The 24093-nt window shown below is 45.7% G+C and overlaps 1 protein-coding gene across 1 annotated transcript in view; it reads right to left on the minus strand.

The window, feature by feature from the left end:
• Nucleotides 1–23784, minus strand: part of TNPO1 (transportin 1) — a 72665-nt gene extending 48881 nt beyond the window's left edge. Inside the window, exons 1-2 of the mRNA XM_040421468.1 lie at nucleotides 23589–23784; nucleotides 15688–15763 (exon numbers count right to left, since the gene is read on the minus strand). Coding sequence (XP_040277402.1) covers nucleotides 15688–15763; nucleotides 23589–23693 — 181 coding nt within the window. The 5' untranslated portion in view covers nucleotides 23694–23784. The remainder of the gene's footprint in view (nucleotides 1–15687; nucleotides 15764–23588) is intronic.
• Between the last annotated feature and the right edge of the window lie 309 nt (nucleotides 23785–24093).

The following is a 24093-nucleotide window of genomic DNA, read 5'->3' on the forward strand; positions in this document are numbered from 1 at the left end:
TGCGGGTGACGTCAACGGGGCATGGCACTTTCTAATGAATGAAGAGGCGGAATATTAATGAGCGGCGGAGTTTACGGGAGAGATGATAGTCAGCTGTAACAATGTGATGCCGCGCTGCGCTGGGATCCACAGGGCAGTGCGACAGGAGATAGGCAAAGATGAACCTAGATGTATAACAATGCGTGGTGGAACCGTTGAGTCCTGTAGAAGTGGTGAAAATGCATAAAAACATATTGGGGAAACTTTAATCAGCTCTTAATAGTGAGTACTCTTTAAAAAAAATATATATTATATATACACTCACCTAAAGAATTATTAGGAACACCATACTAATACGGTGTTGGACCCCCTTTTGCCTTCATTCTACATGGCATTGATTCAACAAGGTGCTGATAGCATTCCTTAGAAATGTTGGCCCATATTGATAGGATAGCATCTTGCAGTTGGAGATTTGAGGGATGCACATCCAGGGCACGAAGCTCCCGTTCCACCACATCCCAAAGATGCTCTATTGGGTTGAGATCTGGTGACTGTGGGGGCCATTTTAGTACAGTGAACTCATTGTCATGTTCAAGAAACCAATTTGAAATGATTTGAGCTTTGGGACATGGTGCATTATCCTGCTGGAAGTAGCCATCAGAGGATGGATACATGTTCTCATTCTGTTTATGCCAAATTCGGACTCTACCATTTGAAAATCTCAACAGAAATCGAGACTCATCAGACCAGGCAACATTTTTCCAGTCTACAAGAGTCCAATTTTGGTGAGCTCGTGCAAATTGTAGCCTCTTTCCCATTTGTAGGTGAGATGAGTGGTACCCGGTGGGGTCTTCTGCTGTTGTAGCCCATCCGCCTCAAGGTTGTGCGTGTTGTGGCTTCACAAATGCTTTGCTGCATACCTCGGTTGTAACCAGTGGTTATTTCAGTCATAGTTGCTCTTCTATGAGCTTGAATCAGTCGGCCCATTCTCCTCTGACCTCTAGCATCCACAAGGCATTTTTGCCCACAGGACTGCCACATACTGGATGTTTTTCCCTTTTCACACCATTCTTTGTAAACCCTAGAAATGGTTGTGCATGAAAATCCCAATAACTGAGCAGATTGTGAAATACTCAGACCGGCCCGTCTGGCACCAACAACCATGCCACGCTCAAAATTGCTTCAATCACCTTTCTTTCCCATTCTGACATTCAGTTTGGAGTTCAGGAGATTGTCTTGACCAGGAGCACCCCCCTAAATGCATTGGAGCAACTGCCATGTGATTGGTTGACTAGATAATTGCATTAGTGAGAAATAGAACAGGTGTTCCTAATAATTCTTTAGGTGAGTGTATAATTATTATATTTATATATATATATATATATATATATTATATATATATTATATATATATATATATAATCCTGGTACAACCCCTTTAACATGTATAGCTTGGAAGAAGACGAGACAGAGGGTTATGATAGAAACTTTTAAATACATAAAGGGAATTAAGGTAAAAGAGGAGAGAATATATATTTTTTTTAAACATATGTTTTATTGTTTTCAATAAAGAAATAGAGTATTACATGCAGAAAGATACATTGTATATCTTGTTTTCAAACATTAATGTAACCTGCATGGACCTTGTATTCCCTCAACATAGGGATACAGGGCAAAAAAATAAAAAATAAAATAGTAACATTACAATTTAGTAATATCAAGGAAAATAAAGGGGGAATTTTAAATAAAAGATAAAACGTTAAATAAAAAGAGGGAGAGTGACAAGGATTGGTAAGGTCTTCTTTACATCATACATTGAGACTCTGTTAAATCGTGAATAAAGCCAGTAATGCCACGTAGCTCTAAATTTGGCTAGTTTATTGGAAATTGAAGCGTTAATCATTTCGTAAAAACAGTTATTGTTAACAGCGTTAACTAGTTCCATTAATGGGGGAGGGTTTGGGTTTTTCCAGTATTGAGCAATTTTCATTCTGGTTGCTATAATCATATGAATTATAACTGTTCGAAAGGGTATGGGGAAGGAATCTAAATTAATAAAGAGTAGACTGAGCCATTGACAGTGAGATTGGGGTATTGCATATCTGTGTTAAGATCATGTTAATTGAGTTCCAGACGGGTCTAATTTCCCTACATTCCCACCATATGTGTTTCATATCAGCTTCTGCCAATGAACATCTCCAGCAGACCTGGGTAGATGAGGGGTACATTTTAGATAATCTATGAGGGGTATAATACCATCTGTAGAGAATTTTCCTGGAATTTTCAAAATGGTTGACACATTTAGAGGATGCACACATGATAGAGAATGCAGATTCCCATTGTTCTAAGGAGATATTCATGTTTATAATGCTGATTCCCATTTACTTAGCAATGGGGTTAATGGTGATTCCGATCCCTCCGTCATTAAATTATAGCTGAGAGATAGGCCTTTGAGATTAGTCAATGGGTTTCGTAACAATCTCGTCAGTTGTGGGGTGTTAATAGACGTAGGTAAACTTATCCCGGATAAAAAATGTCTAATTTGTAAGTATTTAAAGAAATCTCTGTGAGGAACTTTAAATTTCAGGGTTAATTCCGTAAATGGATTTAGGGCATCATTGGTGAAAAAGTCTCCCAATTATTCAAATCATTAAATCGCCCCAATTATGGATATATAGATCTGAGATGCATTTCCCCATTACCTCCAGAGGGATTTCAGAAGAGGAGATATTGATAAGCTTTAATTTGGTCGTCAACAGATTCCAGAGTTCAAGTGCGGCTTGTATTGTAGGTGGGGTTTTTGGTGTGGGAATATTTTTCTGTAGAGAACAAGAGTAGAAAAGTACCTTAGGGTCCTTTATCTCCATTATATAGTTCTCAATTGCGATCCAATGTTTGTTCGAGTGGTTTAACCATAAAAATCTCAGTTGTTCAAAAATGCAAGCCCTATAATATTTAATAACTGATGGACACCCTAACCCCCCTTTTGGAATAGGTAAATAAAGTATATCTGCTTGGACTCTCGGTTTTTTTATCCTGCCATATGTATTTAAGTAGTATTCTTTGGATTTCTTTCAAGTGTTTTATGGGTATAGAAATTGGAAGAATATGAAATAAGTAGAGGATTTGTGAAATGATGAACATTTTTATGGCTGATATCCTTCCCATCCATGAAATTTCTTGATTTTTAATTTTGTATATACAATTTTTAATTTTCTCTTTTAGATTTTTTAGGTTTACTGGTAGGAGGTCGGTAGATGATGTAGTTAATTTAATTCCTAAGTATGTGATATAATCAGAGTTCCATTTAAAGGGGAAGTTAGCTTTAATTGAATTAAGCTCTGAGTTTTTCAGGCCAAGGTTAAGGACCTGGCATTTGGCTACATTCAAGAGGAGAGAATATTTAAAAGAAGAAAAACTGCTACAAGAGGATATAGTTTTAAATTAGAGGGGCAAAGGTTTAAAAGTAATATCAGGAAGTATTACTTTACTGAGTAGTGGATGCATGGAATAGCCTTCCTGCAGAAGTGGTAGCTGCAAATACAGTGAAGGAGTTTAAGCATGCATGAGATGGGCATAAGGCCACTGCGGCAAGGCAGTGTGGGGGGGCGGGTGTGCGATCTTCCGCCCGCTTATTCTCAGGATGACCGAGCAGTTGAATCAAAGTTTCAGCTCATTGCTGACACTCTGATTTAAACGGCTGACATCTGCACAGATGTCAGCCGTTTTAACCCCTTCATGCCACGGTCCGTAGGGACCCCGCTGTATGGAAGAGGTAAAGAGCCTTTGCAGCCTCTGACAGGATGGGGTCACAGAGGGAGGGAGCCATGCTGTTGTCCATGGTGCTGAACGATCTGTGCCTAAAGGCAGAAATATGTTCAAAGTGTGAGTGAAATACAGTGCAGTACACTATATAGTGTACTGTACTGTATTATACAGACATCAGACCCACTGGATCTTCAAGAACCAAGTGGGTCTGGGTAAAAAAAAAAAAAAAAATGTATCCCCGATTAAAAATGAAAAAAATCCCAACACGTTATATATCACGCGTCCGTAACGACTCGATCTATAAAACATTGTCATGTTACATTACCACATCCGTGAACGCCATAAAAAATACTTTGAAATTTAAATTTAGCCCACCTTACTTCCCAAAAAAGGTAATAAAGTGATCAAAAAAAGTTGTATGTACGCCAAAATAGTACCAAACAGTTGTCTCATTCCGCAAAATATGAGCCCCTACATGAGACAATGGCCCAAAAAAAAAAAAAAAAAAAAAAAAATCATTGACTAAAATAGTTCTCCTATATAATATTCCAAGTAGAGAGAGGAAGAAAAAAGGTGAGATCTATGAGGCAGATAGTGTTTTCCTAGCCGCCTACCTGAGTAGGCTTGCAGCTCTCATCTCAGATTCTACAGATCTTTTCAATTACAGCTTCTTTTGTCACCAATCTTACCCTTGCTGTCACAAACGGTGAATCTTTTTTTATAGTTATATGAAAAACTCTTCTCGGTCAAAGGGAGATTTTTGAACACCTTTCTCATCAGATTTTCTGCCAAGTACAACCCAAATGACCTCCCAAAAACAAATGTATTAATGGCCAAGGCAGAAGGCGGGACAAACAGAAGTAGCAGGGACAGCAACACTGTACTGCAGCACAAAATACCGGCCCAGCAGAACCAAATACCAGTGCAGCACAAAATACCGCCCCAGCAGAACCAAATACCAGTGCAGCACAAAATACCGCCCCAGCAGAACCAAATACCACAGTGCAGCACAAAATACTGCCCCAGCAGAACCAGATACCACAGTGCAGCACAAAATACCGCCCCAGCAGAACCAAATAGCACAGTGCAGCACAAAATACCGCCCCAGTAGAACCAGATACCACAGTGCAGCACAAAATACTGCAGTCTGCACCACAATATGAAAATAAATTAGCATCCTGAGTACAGCAATACAGTTGAATTCAGGAGAGACCTGAATAAGTGCAGTTGCTCCTACATTAATGAATGCTGAGAGCCTCAGATCTATATGTACCTGACTGGCGGTCAAGAGGGGGGCTTGGGCGGCCTTCTGGGCATATACCCATCGGGAAATTTCCCTGCAGGGTCTATGGCCAGTCCGCCTATGATAGACTCTAAACATCATGCCCCTTTAAAGGCTGACCTGTTACATGTGCACTTGGCAGCTGAAGGTCTCTGTGTTGGTCCCATGTTCATATGTGCCGGCATTGCTGAGAAAAGTAATGTTTTACTATAGGGGGGGCGTTGCCATTACACCTAGAGGCTCTGCTCTCTCTCTCTGCACTTTAACAGGACCAGGCAGTGAAAACATCATCATTGCTGGCCCTGCCAATCAAAGTGCAGAAGGTGCAGCAGTTAGAGAAAGCAAAAGGTTTTGCCAGCATTTTTCTTATCCAGCAGCATTTCTAGTGGTGGGGGTGGGGGGGAAGCAACGCTTCTAGAACTGCTAGTGTTTTTCCTGCTTCCCCATTGACTAATACAAAATCCACTAACAATCCGCTTCTAAGAAACATGCCACATCAGAAGCGGATCTCAATTTAGAGGTGGAAGAAAAACACCATGTCAAATGGTGATATTTTTTCCATTGAAGTCAATGAAAGGCTACTGATTCCATGGTGCAAAAAGGCAGTTGCTCGTGATGAAATCTGCTGCAGAGTGTGTGTTAAACCAGGCATATCAACCACAGTAGATGGCTCCATGCCTTCTCTAGTCTCGCATGTCCACTACTTGTGGATAACCTTTATGTCCTGTCCTACAAAGAGATCACCACCAGCTCCTCAATGGCACTCGAATTCTGTTCAACATACAATGCCATCCACAATCCATCCCCTCCTCACATCTCTGCCCTGATCTCACCATACATGAACACATGTAACCTCTGATCTACATAAAATGTACCTCTTACTGCGCCTCTTAGGCCTCTTTCACACTTGCGTTGTCCGGATCCGGCGTGTACTCCATTTGCCGGAGGTGCCCGTCGGTTCCGTAACACCGCAAGTGAACTGAAAGCATTTGAAGACTGATCCGTCTTCAAAATGCGTTCAGTGTTACTATGGCACCCAGGACGCTATTAAAGTCCTGGTTGCCGTAGTAGTAGCGGGGAGCAGTATACTTCCAGTCCGTGCGGCTCCCGGGGCGCTCCAGAATGACGTCAGAGCGCACCATGCGCATGGATGACATGATCCATGCGATAACGTCATCCATGCGCTTGGGGGCGCCCTGACGTCACTCTGAAGCGCCCCGGGAGCCGCACGGACGGTAAGTATACTGCTCCCCCGCTCCCCACTACACTTTACCATGGCAAACAGGACTTTAGAGTCCTTGCAGCCATGGTAACCATTCAGAAAAAGCTAAACGTCGGATCCGGTAATGCGCCGAAACGACGTTTAGCTTAAGGCCGGATCCGGATTAATGCCTTTCAATGGGTATTAATTCCGGATCCGGCCTTGTGGCAAGTGTTCAGGATTTTTGGCCTGAGCAGAAAGCGCAGCATGCTGCAGTATTTTCTCCGGCCAAAAAACGTTCCGGTCCGGAGCTGAAGACATCCTGAACGGATTTCTCACCATTCAGAATGCATGGGGATAATCCTGATCAGTATTCTTCCGGCATAGAGCCCCGACGACGGAACTCTATGCCGGAAAAGAACAATGCAAGTGTGAAAGAGCCCTTAATTTGGTACATTTTACTTCAGTGGCCCTTTTCCAAGACTGGCAAGCGAAACGCAGGGCACACACTATTTTGACACGACTGTGGACTGTGAACCAGATCCGCATGTGGACATATTAACCTACTGTCATATGCCGCAACATGGACGATGCACACAGAAGGCAGAGGCGCCTGGGCACTTCCTGCCCGAACGTCGCCCCTAGGCACTTGCGAGCCCTCATTTGCATATCATTAAAACCACGTTTGTGCTGTTTTTACGAACATCAAAAGAAAAGAACAAAAAGGTACAAATAAAATCATCTTTATTTGTGCTACAGCATTACGTAAGCAGCGTATTGGAGAGACTCCCTTTAAGGCTTTATGCGCACGAGTATTTTTTATCCGTGTCTGATCCACATTTTTTGCGTTTTGCACACAGCCATTAATTTCTATGGGTCTGCAAAAAATAAAAAACCTTTGCACATCCATGTGCCCGTTCTGAAAATTAATATGTCCTATTCTTATTCATATTGCAGACAATAGTCATTTCTTTTTTTATATAATTGTCTTTTTATTAATGCAAAAAATAAGCATACAAAAGTATTGTCATTTTTGTATGAGAACAAGAATGTTGAACAAATACATTCTAGGGAAGAACATTGGGCCACAAACATATGCAATCACAATAGTGTTGAAAGAAACCTATAATAGGGTCCATTCACACATCCGTAACGTGTTTTGCGGATGCACAAAACATGGACACGGCAATGTGCGTTCCGCATTTTGCGGACCGCACATCACCGGCACTAATAGAATATGCCTATTCTTGTCCGCAATTGCGGACAAGAATAGGACATGTTTTATTTTATTCGGGAACGGAAATGCGGAACGAAATTGCGGACGTGTGAATGGGGCCTAAAAATGTAAAGGTAAGAGATCCATTTTGATAACCAGTATGTTACCAATATCGTTCTAACGGGCATGTTATTCTAGGAGAACGTATTGCTTAGGCCACAAATGGAAATTAGTAGATAACAAGCGTATACAAAAAGCACTAAGAAAAATAAGAGACTAAGGCTCCATTCACACGTCCGCAAAATGGGTCCGCATCCTTTCCGCAATTTTGCGGAAAGGGTGCGGACCCATTCATTCTCTATGGGGACGGAATGTGCTGTCCGCATCCACATTTGCGGATCCGCACTTCCGCATCCGTGCTTCCGTTCCGCAAAAAAATAGAACATGTCCTATTCTTGTCCGCAATTGCGGACAAGAACAGGCATATTCTATTATGTTGGCAATGTGCGGTCCGCAAAATGCGGAACACACATTGCCGCTTTCCGTGTTTTGCGGATCCGTGTCTCCGCAAAACACATTGCGGACGTGTGAATGGAGCCTAAAGACAGGACAAGACACAAGAAGAAAATATATAGTATCACGGGTTATAACAAATTGTAGATGAGCGCTATATCTCATCATGCTCATTTTCAATAGAATTGATGCGGGCTGACATGTTTGAAATCTTGGCGTACAGAGGATATTTCTTATTTACAAGAGCTTCTCACTTCTGCAATTAAGGCCTTAAAGTCTTCTTTAGCGAGGAGTTGTAGAGCTTGATGAAGCATAATGGAGGATTGCGGCACCCCTTCCTTCCCATCATCCACTTGATCTGATAATTGCTCCCAATTTATGGTTTCCCCATCCATTTCTGAGGGCTGTGACAGCTCTGTGGGGTCCCCAGGGGGATCATTCCAGTCACGCAGACGCTGTGATAGCGTGTTTGCTTGCCCCATGCCTTTGGCCGCTGGTTTAGGCTTTAATGTCCCCTTTATAGTGTCCACTATGTGATGGGTGAGGGCTCTGGGGATAAATTCCACTGCGACGGGGGAGAGGAGCAGTGGGGCCGCTTGGCGGGAAGTGCTCTGCACAAAATCTCGTTGCAGAGGCTGCGTACGTGGCTCTGCGCTGGTAATGGCCGCCGGCAGTGAGATGCCGCAGTTAGGAGACGGAGCGACGGTACCTCGTTGCAGGTAAGTGTCGATCTTCCTGCGCCTCAGTCCGGTTCCTGGAGTGTTCTTTAGCTTTGTGGGGGGGGGGGTAGTTTCTTCCCCGTGAGACGCAATCCCTGGGCTATAACGAGGCAGCGGAGCTCGTCTATCACACCACCATCTTCCTAAGCCTCCAGGCACATAGAATATGGCAGTATTTTGTGGTTTGCGGGCCGCAATACGGGCACAGTCGAGTGCATGAGGCTTTATATTGCTTTTCAAACCTGGCGCACGCACGTAAAATACACATCAGTAAATCAAAGGGAACCTTTATGGCAACACACTAACCCTACAGAGGGCATTCCAAAAAATAATTTTTATTCTTCAGTCTACAGCTTTTATTCTTCAGTCTACAAAGGCTGAAGAACGTCACAGAAAGAGAGAAACCCAAATCTGCCTATTGTGTGGGGCAGATCATAGCTCCACTGATAACCCTGCATCTACAGTGAGGATCACAGACATTGCTGGATTCAGGTTTTTACACCAAGTCAAACAAGCAGAGTTGGGTAAAAGATTAGGGAGTACACACTCCCAAGCCTTGGCAAAACGCCTCCCTGATCCTCTTGGCATTAAATGTGGTTCCTGCATGGACCTGCTGTATAGCAATACACAGAGGCTGCTACAGCTGGTCACGAGCAGCTTTTGGCAGAGCTCCTGCAGAGGCTCCAAACCAAACAGCATCTACAACATCTCTACTAAGGTCCGCTCTATGTAAGGGCTCATGCACACGACCGTATGCATTATGCCGTCTGCAGAAAATACGGGTGATGATCGTGTGCATTCCGTATTTTGCAGAACGGAACAGCTGGCCCTTAACAGAACAGTCCCATCCTTGTCTGTAATGCGGACAATAATAGGACATGTTCTATCCTTTTGCGGAACGGAAATACAGAAACGGAACGCACACGGATTAACAGATTTTTTTGCAGACCCATTGGAATGAATTGTTCTGCATATGTTCCACAATAAAGACGGAAAGGACACGGAAAGAAAATACCTTTGTGTGCATGAGCCCTAAACCTGCAGTAATGCATCTTACACCTTTGTATAAGGCTTCATACACACTGCAAACAGATTTGCAAAATATGGACATGTTCTATAACTTGCAGAAAAGCCATAGGGATCTGAAAAAAAAAAAAAAAGGGTGCAGTGTGCTATCCACAAAAAAGGGAACAAAAAGGATGCAAATGAGCTCTTAAGTTCTGCCTCTGATGCCACCAGATGTAAGGCAGCTATCCTATAAGTCAGTGTTCTACCCCTTTAAACAGGCCTTGAGAAATGACTTATAATATTAAATAAGTCAGCACCTCATCTGCAGACAGCTGTTTTAGGGAATTTCAGGGAAATATTTAAAGGGTCGAACATTGATTTATAGGTCCCGAAACAGCTGTCTGCAGATGAGGTGCTGGCTTATTTAATATACGAGTCATGTCTCATGGCATGTTTAAAGGGTAGAACATTGACATAGGATAGCTGCCTATCATCTGGTGCTTAAGAGCTCATTTTCATCCCTTTCTTCCCATATTTCCCAGGAGCCTGTATGGCCTATAACAGGGCTCGACAAATCCCAGGCGCCAGGTCGCCAAGGCAATCAGGAATTTTGTCCTGGCTATTTGCCCCTGCTTGAAAATAGGCCCAGCACACCAGCAGCTGGGCACAGCCACTGGAGGGTTAAGACCACGAGGCTAACAATGTGACAAGCGGTGCACATGACGGGTTAAGCTGAGTGACATCACTCCCTCTCCCCACTGGCTGTCAGTGTCAGCTGGCCGCGGAGTGACACACGACATGTACGTGGCAGCGCTCACCTGCCCGCTAGGCGCTCTCCACCGCACGCCTCATGTCCCGGGAGCAGCGCAAGTGACTACGGCAGGGTTTCCGTTTTCCTGTACGAAGACTCTTCCAGCGTTTCCCGGAGAGGAGCAGTCTCATCACCGTAAAGCCTCATGCACACGTCCGTGGAACACGGACCGTGTGATACCGGCCTGGATTTCTTCTGAGTATCATACCAGTGTATTACTGTTACTGCGGCAGCAGCAGGAAGCACACGGCGTCATAGCAACCAATGACGCCGTGCGCTCCTGCACTCAGAAGAAATCCAAGCCGGTATCACACGGTCCGTGTTCCACAGACGTGTGCATGAGGCTTAACGCACTCACAGGACTCAGAGATCCCTCCAACAAACAGGACCGCAGCCCCACCCCCGCCCCATCACAGCACAGGATGTAGATCCGGCAGGAGCTGGAACCAAATCCCGGCCTGGACTCAGTGCGAGTCCACAGCGGAGGGAGCACAAGGACGGCCCCGGAGACGCTGACTCCATTATTCCCCGGACAGGACAAATAATCCGGGACAGCAGAAGGGCAGTGATCCCGCAGTGACAGCGCATACAGGCGGCAACGAGGGACATTTCTCTTCAAACCCAGCGCTGCTTCAGTTTTATCTAGTCACAAAATAAGTTTACAAGAGAAGAACTATGAGATGAGCCTGGACCAAACATCCTGGGGAAGGGATCTCAGTTCTGTCAGCTGCAGCGCAGGGATTATACACACAGTGACGTCGCAGCGCAGGGATTATACACACAGTGACGTCGCAGCGCAGGGATTATACACACAGTGACGTCGCAGCGCAGGGATTATACACACAGTGACGTCGCAGCGCAGGGATTATACACACAGTGACGTCGCAGCGCAGGGATTATACACACAGTGACGTCACAGCGCAGGGATTATACACACAGTGACGTCACAGCGCAGGGATTATACACAGTCACAGTACACTGAAGAGATGCGGCACACAGTGACGTCACAGTACACTGATAAACAATGCCCATGTTGTTTGGTTCTAGACTTCTTTATATGATAATCTAATCTAAGAGGTTATTTTTGTCGATGAAAATAATGCTTTATAAAAAGGTTTAAAAAAACAAAAAAAAACACACAGCTCATAACTTTTTTAGCTGGCTCCTAGATTCCAAGGAAATTTGTCAAGCCCTAGCCTATAAGTCTCCTCACAACAATTAAGGAACTCTCTCCCCAAGGAGAAAGGGTTCCATCCAAATCCACAAAAATTTTTTGCCAATAAGTTTGTGTCACATGACCCTCTTCCTATTGAAAAAACAAAAGTTGGATTCAAAATGGCCGCCATGGTCACCACCCATCTTGAAAAGTTTCCCCCCTCACATATGCTAATGTGACACAAACAGGAAGTTAATATCACCAACCATTCCCATTTTATTAAGGTGTATCCATATAAATGGCCCACCCTGTATACAATGACAAACCGTGATTGTCAGACTACAAAGGGTCAACACCCCCTGCTAAGTGCAGTCAGAGACTACTGCTAAACACAAGCGGCTGAATCCATCGACACCTGGGCTACAATTCTGGCTGTGATGCCTTGCAATTGCGATTCTCTGCCCTATGTCCTGTAGGAGATTAATAAACATCGGCTCATATCCTGGTATGCATCCACATTGCAGTGACGGGATGCATGCAGTATATAAGATATGAGCACGAATCAATCTCCCAAAAACTAGCATCTAAACCCCCAGTACTGCTCTACGCGTTGCACCCTACTGTGGGATCATCAGGAGCATATAGAAATATGGGCTGCACAAAAACAAACACCAACCGCCTCGTGTTCTGAGGCCGGCGGCAGCTGTGCTAGAATGGCCGTACGCGGCCGCTGAGAAGTGCAGGTTATGAGGAGGAGACCCCTCCCCACCTTGGATCAAGCCCCTGGGTCGGCCAATCGCATGGAGGGGGCACGGCTCACCGCAAGCCAAACATCGCCCGCTAACCAGAGCGATACCACTTTACTGGAGTGTTAAACACTTTTTTCACACTAAGCGGGGACCAAATCGGCAGTCTTATATACTATAGCAGCACGGGAAGGATAGTGTCCGAGGCAAGTTAAGTATATTGAAGGAGAAACTCACTACTGTCCGTATAAAAAAAAAAAAACTTTTTTTTTTTCCTTTCTTCCCCCCCCTCCTTTCCTTCCGACAGATGATATTGTTCCTGTTAAAGCATTTCCATAGGGAAAGTGCTGAGGCACCACCTGAGAATAAATCCTAAAGATATGTAGATACTCCAGAGGTACATAGACACATATAGGGTACTTTCACCCTTGCATTGTGAGGATCCAGCAGGCAGTTCCGTCGCCGGAATTTCCTGCCGGAACCGGAAATCCGTATGCAAACGGATATTATTTGTAGACAAATCCGGAAGCGAACAAGGCGAACACTGTCAAAAACCCGCAGGGGTTCCATCATTATTTTGGCAAGTAAATGATGAACAGGAGAGCGGAGCTGAAGTGTAGACATAAGGACCACTACACACACAATTTTGCGCTTGCGGTTTTTGTTTACTACAAAAGCCATGGAAACCACTAAATTTTTCCATTCCGCAAGCATTTTTATGTAATTTTCTTTGTGGCAGTTTTAAAAAAAACAAAAAAAAAAAAAACTGAACACTTATTTTGGAGTTTCATTCCCTATAGAGAATGTCAAAACTATAAAAAAAATAAAATACAGAGCACAGAATGCAAATGCTGAATAGGTCTTAAAGGGATGACCCACTCCTTTACAAGTGATTGTTAACCTAAGGATAGGTCATCACTATCTGAGCGGGGGGGGGGGGGGGGGGGGGGGGGGGGGGGGGGGGGGGGGGGGGGGGGGGGGGGGGGGGGGGGGGGGGCGCTGCAGAACTAATATGCAGTGGATGGAGCTGGTTACTGCAGAACTGGTACCACTAAAGTGAAGGGGACAGTGGTCAACTCAGTGCCCTGCACAATGGAGGGAGCTGTGTAGTAATGGCACCACAGCAACTGTAGAACAGTTCATGAGGAGACATGAAGTACAGAGGACAGACAGGACAGACTCTGGTAATGGAGACTGCACACAAGTGCTGCTGCTCATTACCACATCCCCACCTCCTCTCTGTACTTTATGTCTCTTCAAGTACTCATGAAAAAAAAAAAAATTATATTTAAAAGTTCACATGAATAAAGTCTAGTTTTTTGCGGTCCGGAGGCATGGAACGGCCTAAAGCCCAAAATTATGTACCATTTCACAGATCAAACTTTGGACCAGGATTCCATCATTCACTCACACTGCGATTGTGATGCTGGAAGTTTACAGAATGTCAATGCATGCTGCAGGGTTTTATATGTGGATAAGAACGAATGTATCATTACCATTCACTGGTTGGCAGACAAGGAGAGATCAGAACCATAATCACAGTTAAAGGCTGTGTACATCTTCAGGGGCATTTTTGTTTTTTTTACATTTTACTCATTTTGAGCTAAAACTTTTTTTTTTTCAATTTTGTCACAAAAGGTTAAACTGTTTTTGTAGCTTTGTGTATAAACTTCATCTCTAATTTACTAAAAGGTCAAACACTTCCACATTTCTTATCAGTGAGATAAGGTCAGAGATCAGGAGCCGTCAGCGGATCTGCCTGACAGAACAGAGTGAATATTCAGATCCTGCTACTAATGAAAGGCAAGGCTGCACAAATACAGTGGTTCAAAAATTTTCATAAAGATTAAAAAAAAAAAAAAAAGAAGAGGTTTAGCTCAAAGTACAATGCAATAATAAAAAAAGGTGTACATAGCCTTTAAAGAGGACCTTTCATGGGTCCAGACACTATGAAATAAGTAGCAGGTTAGCAGGTTATATAGAGCAGGAATCTAAGAGTGCTTACTAGTGTGTCTGTCCGGCGCTCCGTTCCCCCGCTGTGCCCCCTGTTGAATTCTCCCGCCTGATATGCTAATGAATAGCATCGGTACAGGGAGGAGGAGACTGCCCTGTTTCTCAATGGGAGTCTTCTTCTCCCTGGCTGTAGCGCGGTCCAATCACAGCAGAGAGCATCACGGCCCGGAGGAGGGAAAAAATAAAATAAATAAAATCACCTTCTCCCTGGCCGTGACGCTCTCCGTTCTGACTGGACCGCGCTGCAGCCAGGGAGGAGATGACCATTGAAAAACAGGGCAGTCTCCTCCTCCCTGTACCGATGCTATTCATTAGCATATCAGGCGGGAGAATTCAACAGGGGCATAGCGGGGGAACGGAGCGGCGCACAGATAAGCTAGTAAGTGATCTTAGATCCCTGCTCCTTATTTCATAATGTCTGGACCCATGAAAGGTCCTCTTTAAGCCGCCAATAAACACGATTTTTGATTGGCTGCAACGTGGCTGGTCAAACACACAAGAGGTGATTCGTTCAAATGATCCCACCAGTAACGAAACAGACTAAACTGGCCATCGCAAATTAAATGACTGTCAGCCTTATTACTGTAGGTCAGGCATCCTCAAACTGCGGCCCTCCAGCTGTTGCAAAACTACCACTCCCAGCATGCCCGAACAGCCTACAGCAGGGCATTGTGGGAGTTGTAGTTTTGCAGTTTGAGGATGCCTGCTGTAGGTGAAGCTTTAGATCCATAGCAATGGAGAATCACACATACAAAAACAATATTACTCAAACTGAACTTTTCCCAAATTTTGCCAAGGAGGACAGATTTATTTAGATTCCAGGATAATAGAGCTGAATCTAGTCTGTGAGACTATCGGGGTATGCCGACATGGCAGACACTTCATGTGGATCTCGCCTCTTGATCCACTGTATGAAATCGGCACTCCATTGTGTCCAATGGGAATCTGCGATACCATTCATATGGCCATAGAGCTGCATCGTGGAAGCTATAGATGCAAAAAGGAGGCAGAAATCTGAGGGGCAGCTGCAGATCCCACATCGGATTTTTCTGCCATGTGAACATACCCTCATGGTAATACGCACATCAGCAGCTCTTTGTATAGCAGTGTGTGGGATGGAAGGATCAGATGGCCCAGGGCTTACTCAGTCTTCTCATTGAAAGGGCCTTTGGCGAATGCAAATACTGATCATTACTAGATCATTTTTGACTTTTTTTTATAGATATAACAAACAATGAACACAGTCCTGCATTTCAGCCATAAGAGAGGACCTTACCTTCAGATTTCAGCTTGGTGAGAACAAATATTAAATAATTATTGAAGTCTGGAAACTGGTTAAGCTGCTCCAATTTCTGAAATAAAGAGTTAAGGGCAAACGCGGCATTAAAAGGAAAAAACACAGATTTCCAAAAACGTTCGTATTAGACCAGCAATGGTAGATTGGTGGAGCCCAACCTCTTGCACCACCACTGACCAACAGAATGAGCTGGGAACTTCTTTGTTTTCACAGCTTGTCCACATGGGCATTTCTATACATACAGGCAGTTTTGAAGACATGAACATTAAAATACCTCTGCTTGCTGTTGGTGAACAGGAAATTACTTCCATATTCAGAGACTGAAAACCCCACACAGAGCCATATTTCTGCTACAACTGTACCCAGTCATCTCTCTTCTGTCCTGAGTTTCTTACAAGGAGTCTGGAATCCACATTTAGCAAATCATCTGCTGTGGCAGAAGTTTTAATTACAGTGGAGAGGCTTAAAGGGGTTGTTTAGGCTATAGATACTGATGACCTATGCTCAGGATAGGTTATCAGCATCAGATTGGGGAGGTCTGATGCTCAGCACCCCCACAATCAGCTGTTTCAGACAGCTGCAGCACGGGAAACTATATTGTAAGGAACCTGAAGCAAGGCTGCTCCATACGCCGTGTAGTGGCCATACTGGGGTACTGCAGCTCAGCTCTTCTTAAAATGGAAACTACATAGTGAATGCAGCCTGCTGCTTCATCTCCATGCACTGTAGCATCCCTGCTGCCCAAAACAGCGGACTGGTGGGAGTGCAGAGTGTCAGACCCCCGCCGATCCTGAGGATAAGTCATCAATATCTATCGCCCAGACAAACCCCTTCAATATAAAAACGACTTGACTTCTGCTGCATATTTTTCACGCTGCCCAAAACTTGTTCAAACTGAGTTTTCCTTTAAGGCTCTATTCAAGCTGCTCTCTGCAGTATCCTAAAGGTACTTGTCGGCGAGAGTCCCCGTTACATACTGTACCGCCAATGGATGTCATAATATAGGTAGGTGTACAGAGGCATCCACTGCCCATAGGCTCCCTGCTGGGTGCCCGTGCATAGGGCAGCCTGCTGCACAAGAAGAAACCTTGAGCGCTTACTCCCAATGCACTATAAATAAGAGTCTATGCCACGTATGTAAAGTATATTCCTCACCAGCGGCTATTTTTACACCTGATGATGGCTTATATTAATAACTTGAGACTGAAAAAAGTGCTGCCTTGCTCCCCGCCATCTCCTCCCTTTCCTCCATAAAGCGGTTTTATAAAATAATTACCTATGAATGAAGGCGACACCCGCAATCATTATTAGAAGGGTTTTAAAGGAACCATAAAGACTGATCTGGTGTTCAGAACGGTCCATGACGGTGAACCCACGAGTCCTCCCCGGCCTCACATATTGTAGCCGTAGACTCAGGCCTGAGTTAACGCCTGAAGGAGAATAACGTAGCCATAATTATATTCTACTGGCTTTGTATAGGGCATTATGACTCGTAGTGGAAGCAGCTGCAGGGCCGGACAGACAAACCAGTGCCCCCTAACAGCAGATTATTATTATTATTATTTTTTCTTTTTCTTTAAGGATCTGGCATGTTGGATTTCAAAATACTCAATCTCTTGTTCTCATGATAAAATGCCAGCAGACAGGTCTGTCAATGGCTCACTACACCCTCCCTATTGAGAACACATGCACACTTAGGTGTATGGGGAAGGAGGAATAGCTTTCGTCAGATACGAGTGCTCGAGTGACAGCACATGGAAGTATGCGGGCAGCTTCTACATACACTGGATCCTCTAGGGGTGTGAGATAGGAAAGGGTTTACCTCCCGTACCACCATTTCTAAGAGAATGGAGTTGCTGTGGCACCTTTATCAGTCTAAGGCCTCGTTCACACGATCGGTTTTTTTTGCGAGTGTACGGGCCGTTTTTTTGTTTTCCGTATACGGAACCATTCATTTCAATGGTTCCGCATTAAAAACAGAATGTGCTCCGTAAGCATTCCGTTTCCGTATTTCCATTCCGTTGAAGGATAGAACATGTCCTATATTTGGCCGCAAATCACGTTGCGTGGCTCCATTCAAGTCAATGTGTTCCCAAAAAAAAACCACATACGTTCCGTTTTTGCTGAACCATCTATTGAAAATGTTATGCCCAGCCCAATTTTTTCTATGTAATTACTGTATACTGTACATGGCATACGGAAAAGAAACGGAAACACAACGTAACTCAAAAACGGATCCGTAAAAAAAACGGACCGCAAAAAACTATAAAAGCCATACGATCGTGTGAACTATCCCTAAGGCCTCGTTCACACTGTCAGTGTTCGGTCAGTGATTTCCATCAGTGATTGTGAACTAAAACCAGGTTCGGCTCTAAGCACAGAACAGGTGCAGATCTTTCCCTTACACCTTATGTCTGTGGAGGCTCCAGGCCTGGTTTTGGTTCACAATCACTGATGGAAATAACTGACCAATTCCGTGCTACCGCGAGTCCATCGTGCCGCCCCATTAACTGTAGTGGGTGCTCCGGCAGAAGCACGGCAAACATGCCGAGAGGCAGCCGGAATAAAACTACAACATGCTGCGGTTTTAGTCCGGCCGCCTCTCGGCATGTTTGCCGTGCTGCGGCCGGACCAGACTTCCGGCAGCCCAAAGCTACTTTTACATCTGCAGCATGGATTCAGGCAGAAAGCAGCCCGGCTGCCCCATTAAAGAGGACCTTTCACCAGGATACATGTATTGAAATAGTTGTATTACCTTACAGTGCGGCCCCCAGTGATGTCTGTCCGCTTATCAGAACCCCCCCCCCCCCTTTTTGTTCGCTGTCGTCCTCGTTCGTTTTGGCAGCACATATGCTAATGAGGCGATTCAGTTCAACTAGGTGGGGACTTTAATTTGTCCTGGGAGCGGTTATCTTCTCCCTGGCTGAATTGTAAACGCTGCAGAATATGTTGGCGCCATATAAAGATTATTATTAAAAACGTTTACATCGCCATTTGGTTTTAATGGGTTGAAAAAAAAAATCCCTTTTCTCCAGAAAGAGGCAGTGGATCACTAAGGTAATGGTATTACATTCAGCAGTGCGAGCCCTACAAGGCATCGTGCCTGGAGTAGAGGTGAATATGCCGGCGATGTGTGGTAGGAATATATTTTCCCAGTAGTAGCGAGCGCCCTCCGGTGACATGCGATAGCTGATGGTTGGGCCACCAATCACTTCTAGGTGTATGAGCAGCTTAGCAGAGGAGTTAGTGAGGGGCACAGTGTGCGGCTGGAGCGCTGGACGGCACTGAGGATTACCAGGAGTCATCCCAGATCAGAGCCGTTCATATGCCGTTCCCTTCTAATCCTAGGATTCCTTCTTCCTTCACCGTCATCCCACTGCCATCTGTGGCACAGCAAAAAAAAAAAAAAGTCATGTTTCCAATAGCTTCCTCTAAAAGGGATCTGTCACCAAGACCAGCCTCCATTAAAGGGGTTTTCCAGGCTCCTGAATAGGTCCTTAATATCTGAACGGTGGAAGTCTGACACCCCCCAGCCCCACCGATCAGCTGTTCCCCGCAGCCTCTGGAACCAGACCGAACACGCTCCGTTCAGAGTGTAGTGGCCGTGCTGGGGCCCGCTCCATTGATGGGAATAGGAGCAGAGCTGTAGTACTTAGCTTGGCCACTACACTAAGAACGGAGGTGTGCTTTCTGTTCCATTCAGAGTGCTAGGACCGGTGCCTGCGGGAGCAGGGTGTCAGACCCTCACTGACCAGGATACTAATAACATATCCAGAGGACTTGTCATCAGTATCAGGAGCCTGGAAAACCGTTTTAGGCCTCATGCACACGACCGTTGTTGTGTTCCGTTCCGCAAAACGGGGTTCAGTGATCCGTTTTTGTTTCCGTGTGTCTTCATTTTTGGAGGACCACCAGACATAAAGGAAAGTAAAAAAAAAGTCTAAGTCAAGTTTGCCATGCAAATGATAGGGGAAAAAAAAAAAACGGGCGCGGACGACAATCTTGTGTGCCTCCGCGTTTTTTCACGGTCCCATTGACTTGAATGGGTCCGCGAACCGTTTTCCGTGAAAAAAATAGGACAGGTTATATTTTTTTGACGGACTGGAACCACGGACGCGGATGACAAACGGTGCATTAGACGAGTTTTCAACGGACCCATTGAAAGTCAATAAATAAAACAACGGTCGTGTGCATGAGGCCTAAAGGATATGTGCCGCCAAAAATGTTATCTGCCAGTAACTTAAAACCACATAGAAAGGCCTCATGCACACAACCGTTGTTTGGGTCCACATCCGTGCCGCCGTTTTGGCAGCTCGGATGCGGACCCAGTCACTTCAATGGGGCCGTAAAAGATGTGGATAGCACTCCGTGTGCTGTCCGCATCCATGGCTCTGTTCCGCAGCCCCGCTAAAAAAATATAACATGTCCTATTCTTGTCCGCGCTTTTCAGGACAAGGATAGGCATTTATATTGCCGGCGCCCGTTCCGCAAATTACGGAAGGCAACACGGGCGGCTTCCGTTTTTTGCGGATCCGCGGTTTGCGGACCGCAAAAAACGGCACGGCCGTGTGCATGAGGCCTAACACATCCTTTTTTCTAATGTTTTTATTTTCTGACTGCAGTTCTTAAAGGGGTCGTCTCCCTTCAGCAAATGACATTTATCATGTAGAGAAAGTTAATACAAGGCACTTACTAATGTATTGTGACTATCCATATTGCCTCCTTTGCTGGCTGGATTCATTTTTCCATCACATTATACACTGCTTGTTTCCATGGTTACAACCACCCTGCACTCCAGAAACGGTTGCCGTTCTTGCACACTATAGAAAAAGGAGCAGACCTCTCTGGTGGCTGGGCCCACGGGAGCGCACAGGCCGGAGCTTTTCCTATAGCATGCAAGCACGACCACCTGTGCTGGATTGCAAGGTGGTCGTAACCATGGAAACGAGCAGTGTATAATGTGATGGAAAAATGAATCCAACCTGTAAAGGAGGCAATATGGAGAATCACAATACATTAGTAATGCCTTGCATTAACTTTCTCTACATGATAAATGTCATTTGCAGAAGCGAGACAGCCCCTTTAAGAAAACTGCTTTAAGGCAGCCCCATGAGCCATACACACAATGGACAGGAGGGGACCTCACTGGCTTCTATCGGATAGTTTCCTGTGTGACCTGTGCAGAGGTCATTGTACAAGGAAAGAATAAATGGATCCTGACTTATCTTATAGATAAGATACTGTCTTATCTATACACAGGTGATATCATTACAGGCAGGATTAGAATGACGGATAAGCAGATAACTGTAGTAAAGCGATCTGTACAGAGCAAGAAGTGGCGCCAATTATTAGGTTTAGTGGTCAGCGCGAAAACTGCTGGATTTATGGTTTTTGTTTAAACATAGATCTTGACATGGAAAATTACAAATATCAAAATTCCTTTAAAAATATGTTAAACATCAAAACATGATTTAAACAATAGGTCATTTTCTAACGACACATTCCCTTTGATGGGCACAAAGAGTCCAGAGGGTTTGGTGTTTCAGGGCCATAAAAAGTGTCCATGTGCCCCCTCCAAACCATCACCAAGACTGGGAGAAATGGATTCTCTTGGTCTCGGGATCGTTGAGGGAAGCAAAGGCCAAACCAGGAGAGATCATACTTCTATAGGTCACGCAGGTCAGACATTTACTGCCAATGGGGTGGACTAGGGATGAGTGAATCGACTTTGGATGAAACATCAGAAGTCGATTCGCATGAAACCTCGTTCTAATACTGTACGGAGCAGGAGCTCCGTACAGTAGTAGAATGTATTGGCTCTGATGAGCCGAAGTTATTGTCTCACGAGACTTCGTGCAATAACTAATAATAATTAATTTGTACTGTAAAGAACCATTTCCCAAACTCAGGTTCAGTTCCAAGTGGTGCCTTGTTCGGGAAATGGTTCTTTACAGTACAAATTAATTATTATTAGTTATTGCACGAAGTCTCGCGAGACAATAACTTCGTATTAGAACGAGGTTTCATGTGAATCGACTTTGTTCCATCCAAAGTCGATTCGCTCATCCCTAGTCCACCCCACTGGCGGTAAATGTCTGACCTGCGTGATTCGCTCATCCCTGGGGTTGACAGTGGACATTTCTGTGTTGCCCACTTCAGCATGGACGGTAGATCTGGACTAGAAACATCCAGCGGTTCCATTTCATCACCATGTGAAGCACAGCGAAGGACTGGCCCCGTCATCACAGCCTGCCTCATCTGAGGACAGCTTCCCCGAAGCACCACGAGACACAGCCTCCTCACATGAGATGCCTGGAACACGGCAGAAAGTAGTGGGCAACGCTACACAACTATACCTAAAACCAAGCATTCAGCTGAAAAGGACTTTAGCTGCTGTCAGCCAGTCAAAAATCAACAGGTGTATGGTCAGTAAGGCTACTTTCACACTGGCGCTTTGGCTTTCCGTTTGTGAGATCCGTTCAGGGATCTCACAAGCGGTCCAAAACGGATCAGTTTTGCCCTGATGCATTCTGAATGGATAAGGATCCGCTCAGAATGCATCAGTTTGCCTCCGTTCTGTCTCCATTCCGCTTTGGAGGCGGACACCACTTGCAGCGTTTCGCTGTCCGCCTAACGAAGCAGAGCCAAACGGATCCGTCCCCATTGACTTACATTGTGTGCCAGGACGGATCCGTTTTCTCTGACACAATCTGGCACAATAGAAAACGGATCCGTCCTCCATTGACTTTCAATGGTGTTCAAGACGGACCCGTCTTGGCTATGTTACAATACAGATAATACAAACGGATCCGTTCTGAACAGACGCAGACGGTTGTATTATCTGAACGGATCCGTCCATGATGGATCCGCACAAAACACGAGTGTGAAAGTAGCCAGACAGCAGGTGATGTGACAGATGAGGCCCCTCCCAAGTGTCCTTTCCAGCTCGATCCAACAAGGATCAGCAACCTCTGGCACCACGGCTATGGTAAAACTACAACTCCTAGCATGCACAATCGCTTGGCTTTTGTCAGAACCCCTGTAGAAGTGAATGGAGCATGTTGGGGGTTGTAGTTTCTCCACAGCTGCAGTTGTAAAGTGACATTTTGTACCTAGACACCGGACCCTCGTCCTCTGATGCCGCCCCCTGCACATGAAGGGAGACAGGTGTGAACAGTGCCTGAGGTGTCCCCAGAAGTTCCTCCACAGCCTCACAGGGGGCGCTCTTCTAGGACAAGTCATGGCACCAGCGCTATCAGCCAATGGGCAGCACATGCTCAGCAGGAAGGATCAGGCAGGCTGAATTCCAACATGTCTGATCCAGAGATGACATATGGAGGGGTCAGGAGGCATAGCCTCAGCCGCCTGCTACCCCCCCCCCCCCCCCATACTTTTAGGGTGCCCCCCAGGGATGACAGTCACAGATCATCAGAAACTTTCCCCATATAAATCCACCGGCAGCAGAAACCCGCTTCTCCGACAAGTGTGAACAAGGAACAGAAGTCCCATAAGCAGTCGGTGTCCGCCATCTCACCCGGTATCCTATTGTACCCCGGCAACTACAACCCCCAGCCGGGAGCACCCTGGGGGTGATAGTGCCACAGGTAGCGCCTACACAGGGCCCCGCGAAGTAACGGGCGGGCGGCGAGGCCTAGGCCGGGTGTGGCGGGAAGGCTGCGGCCCCGGAGGCCGCACGGCAGGCCTCAGCACGCACTTCCCACGCCGCAGCCCGCGCTCTCTAGGGCCCGGTTTCGCCCGGCACACGGGCGGAGATTTCACCCCTGGCGGCAGAGCACAGGCCGCGGCGCCTCCTCCTCCGCCCTGTCGCCGGCACTGAAGCGCCCGCCCGGCAGCAACGCCATAGTCTGGAGGAAGGATACTTGTTGCACGGATCTCTGCGTGGTCGTGTCCGGGGACTGGGACTCTTTGAGCAGCTGCAGGATCTGCTGGAGCCCCTGCTCGTCCGGCTTCCACTCGTACTCCATGCTGCGGGACACGAACACGGCGCGGACTGAGCACAGGAGAGTGGGAGGCGGCCTGGCCTGGAAATGGAGGGAACGGCGCGGTCCTACAGACCGCCGGCTGCTGATAGAAGGCGTCGCGGTCCTAGCGCCGGCTGGGTGTTGCTAGGAGGCAGCGCGGTCCTAGTGCGCTACCGCAGGAAAGAAGGTGCTAGAGTCATACCTGCGCTGACTAAAGATTGCGATCAGATTTGGGAGTAACAATGCTGGGAGTGGGGACACAGGCTTGTAGTGAAATAGATGCAGTCTATTGGAATACACTGATACATAGGGGGATATTTATCAAAACTGGCTTAGTTGCCCATAGCAACCAATCAGATTCCACCTTTAATTTTTCACAGGTCCTTTAGAAAATGTAAGGCTC

Source organism: Bufo bufo, chromosome 2, assembly GCF_905171765.1.
Source record: "Bufo bufo chromosome 2, aBufBuf1.1, whole genome shotgun sequence".
Classification (NCBI taxonomy): domain Eukaryota; kingdom Metazoa; phylum Chordata; class Amphibia; order Anura; family Bufonidae; genus Bufo; species Bufo bufo.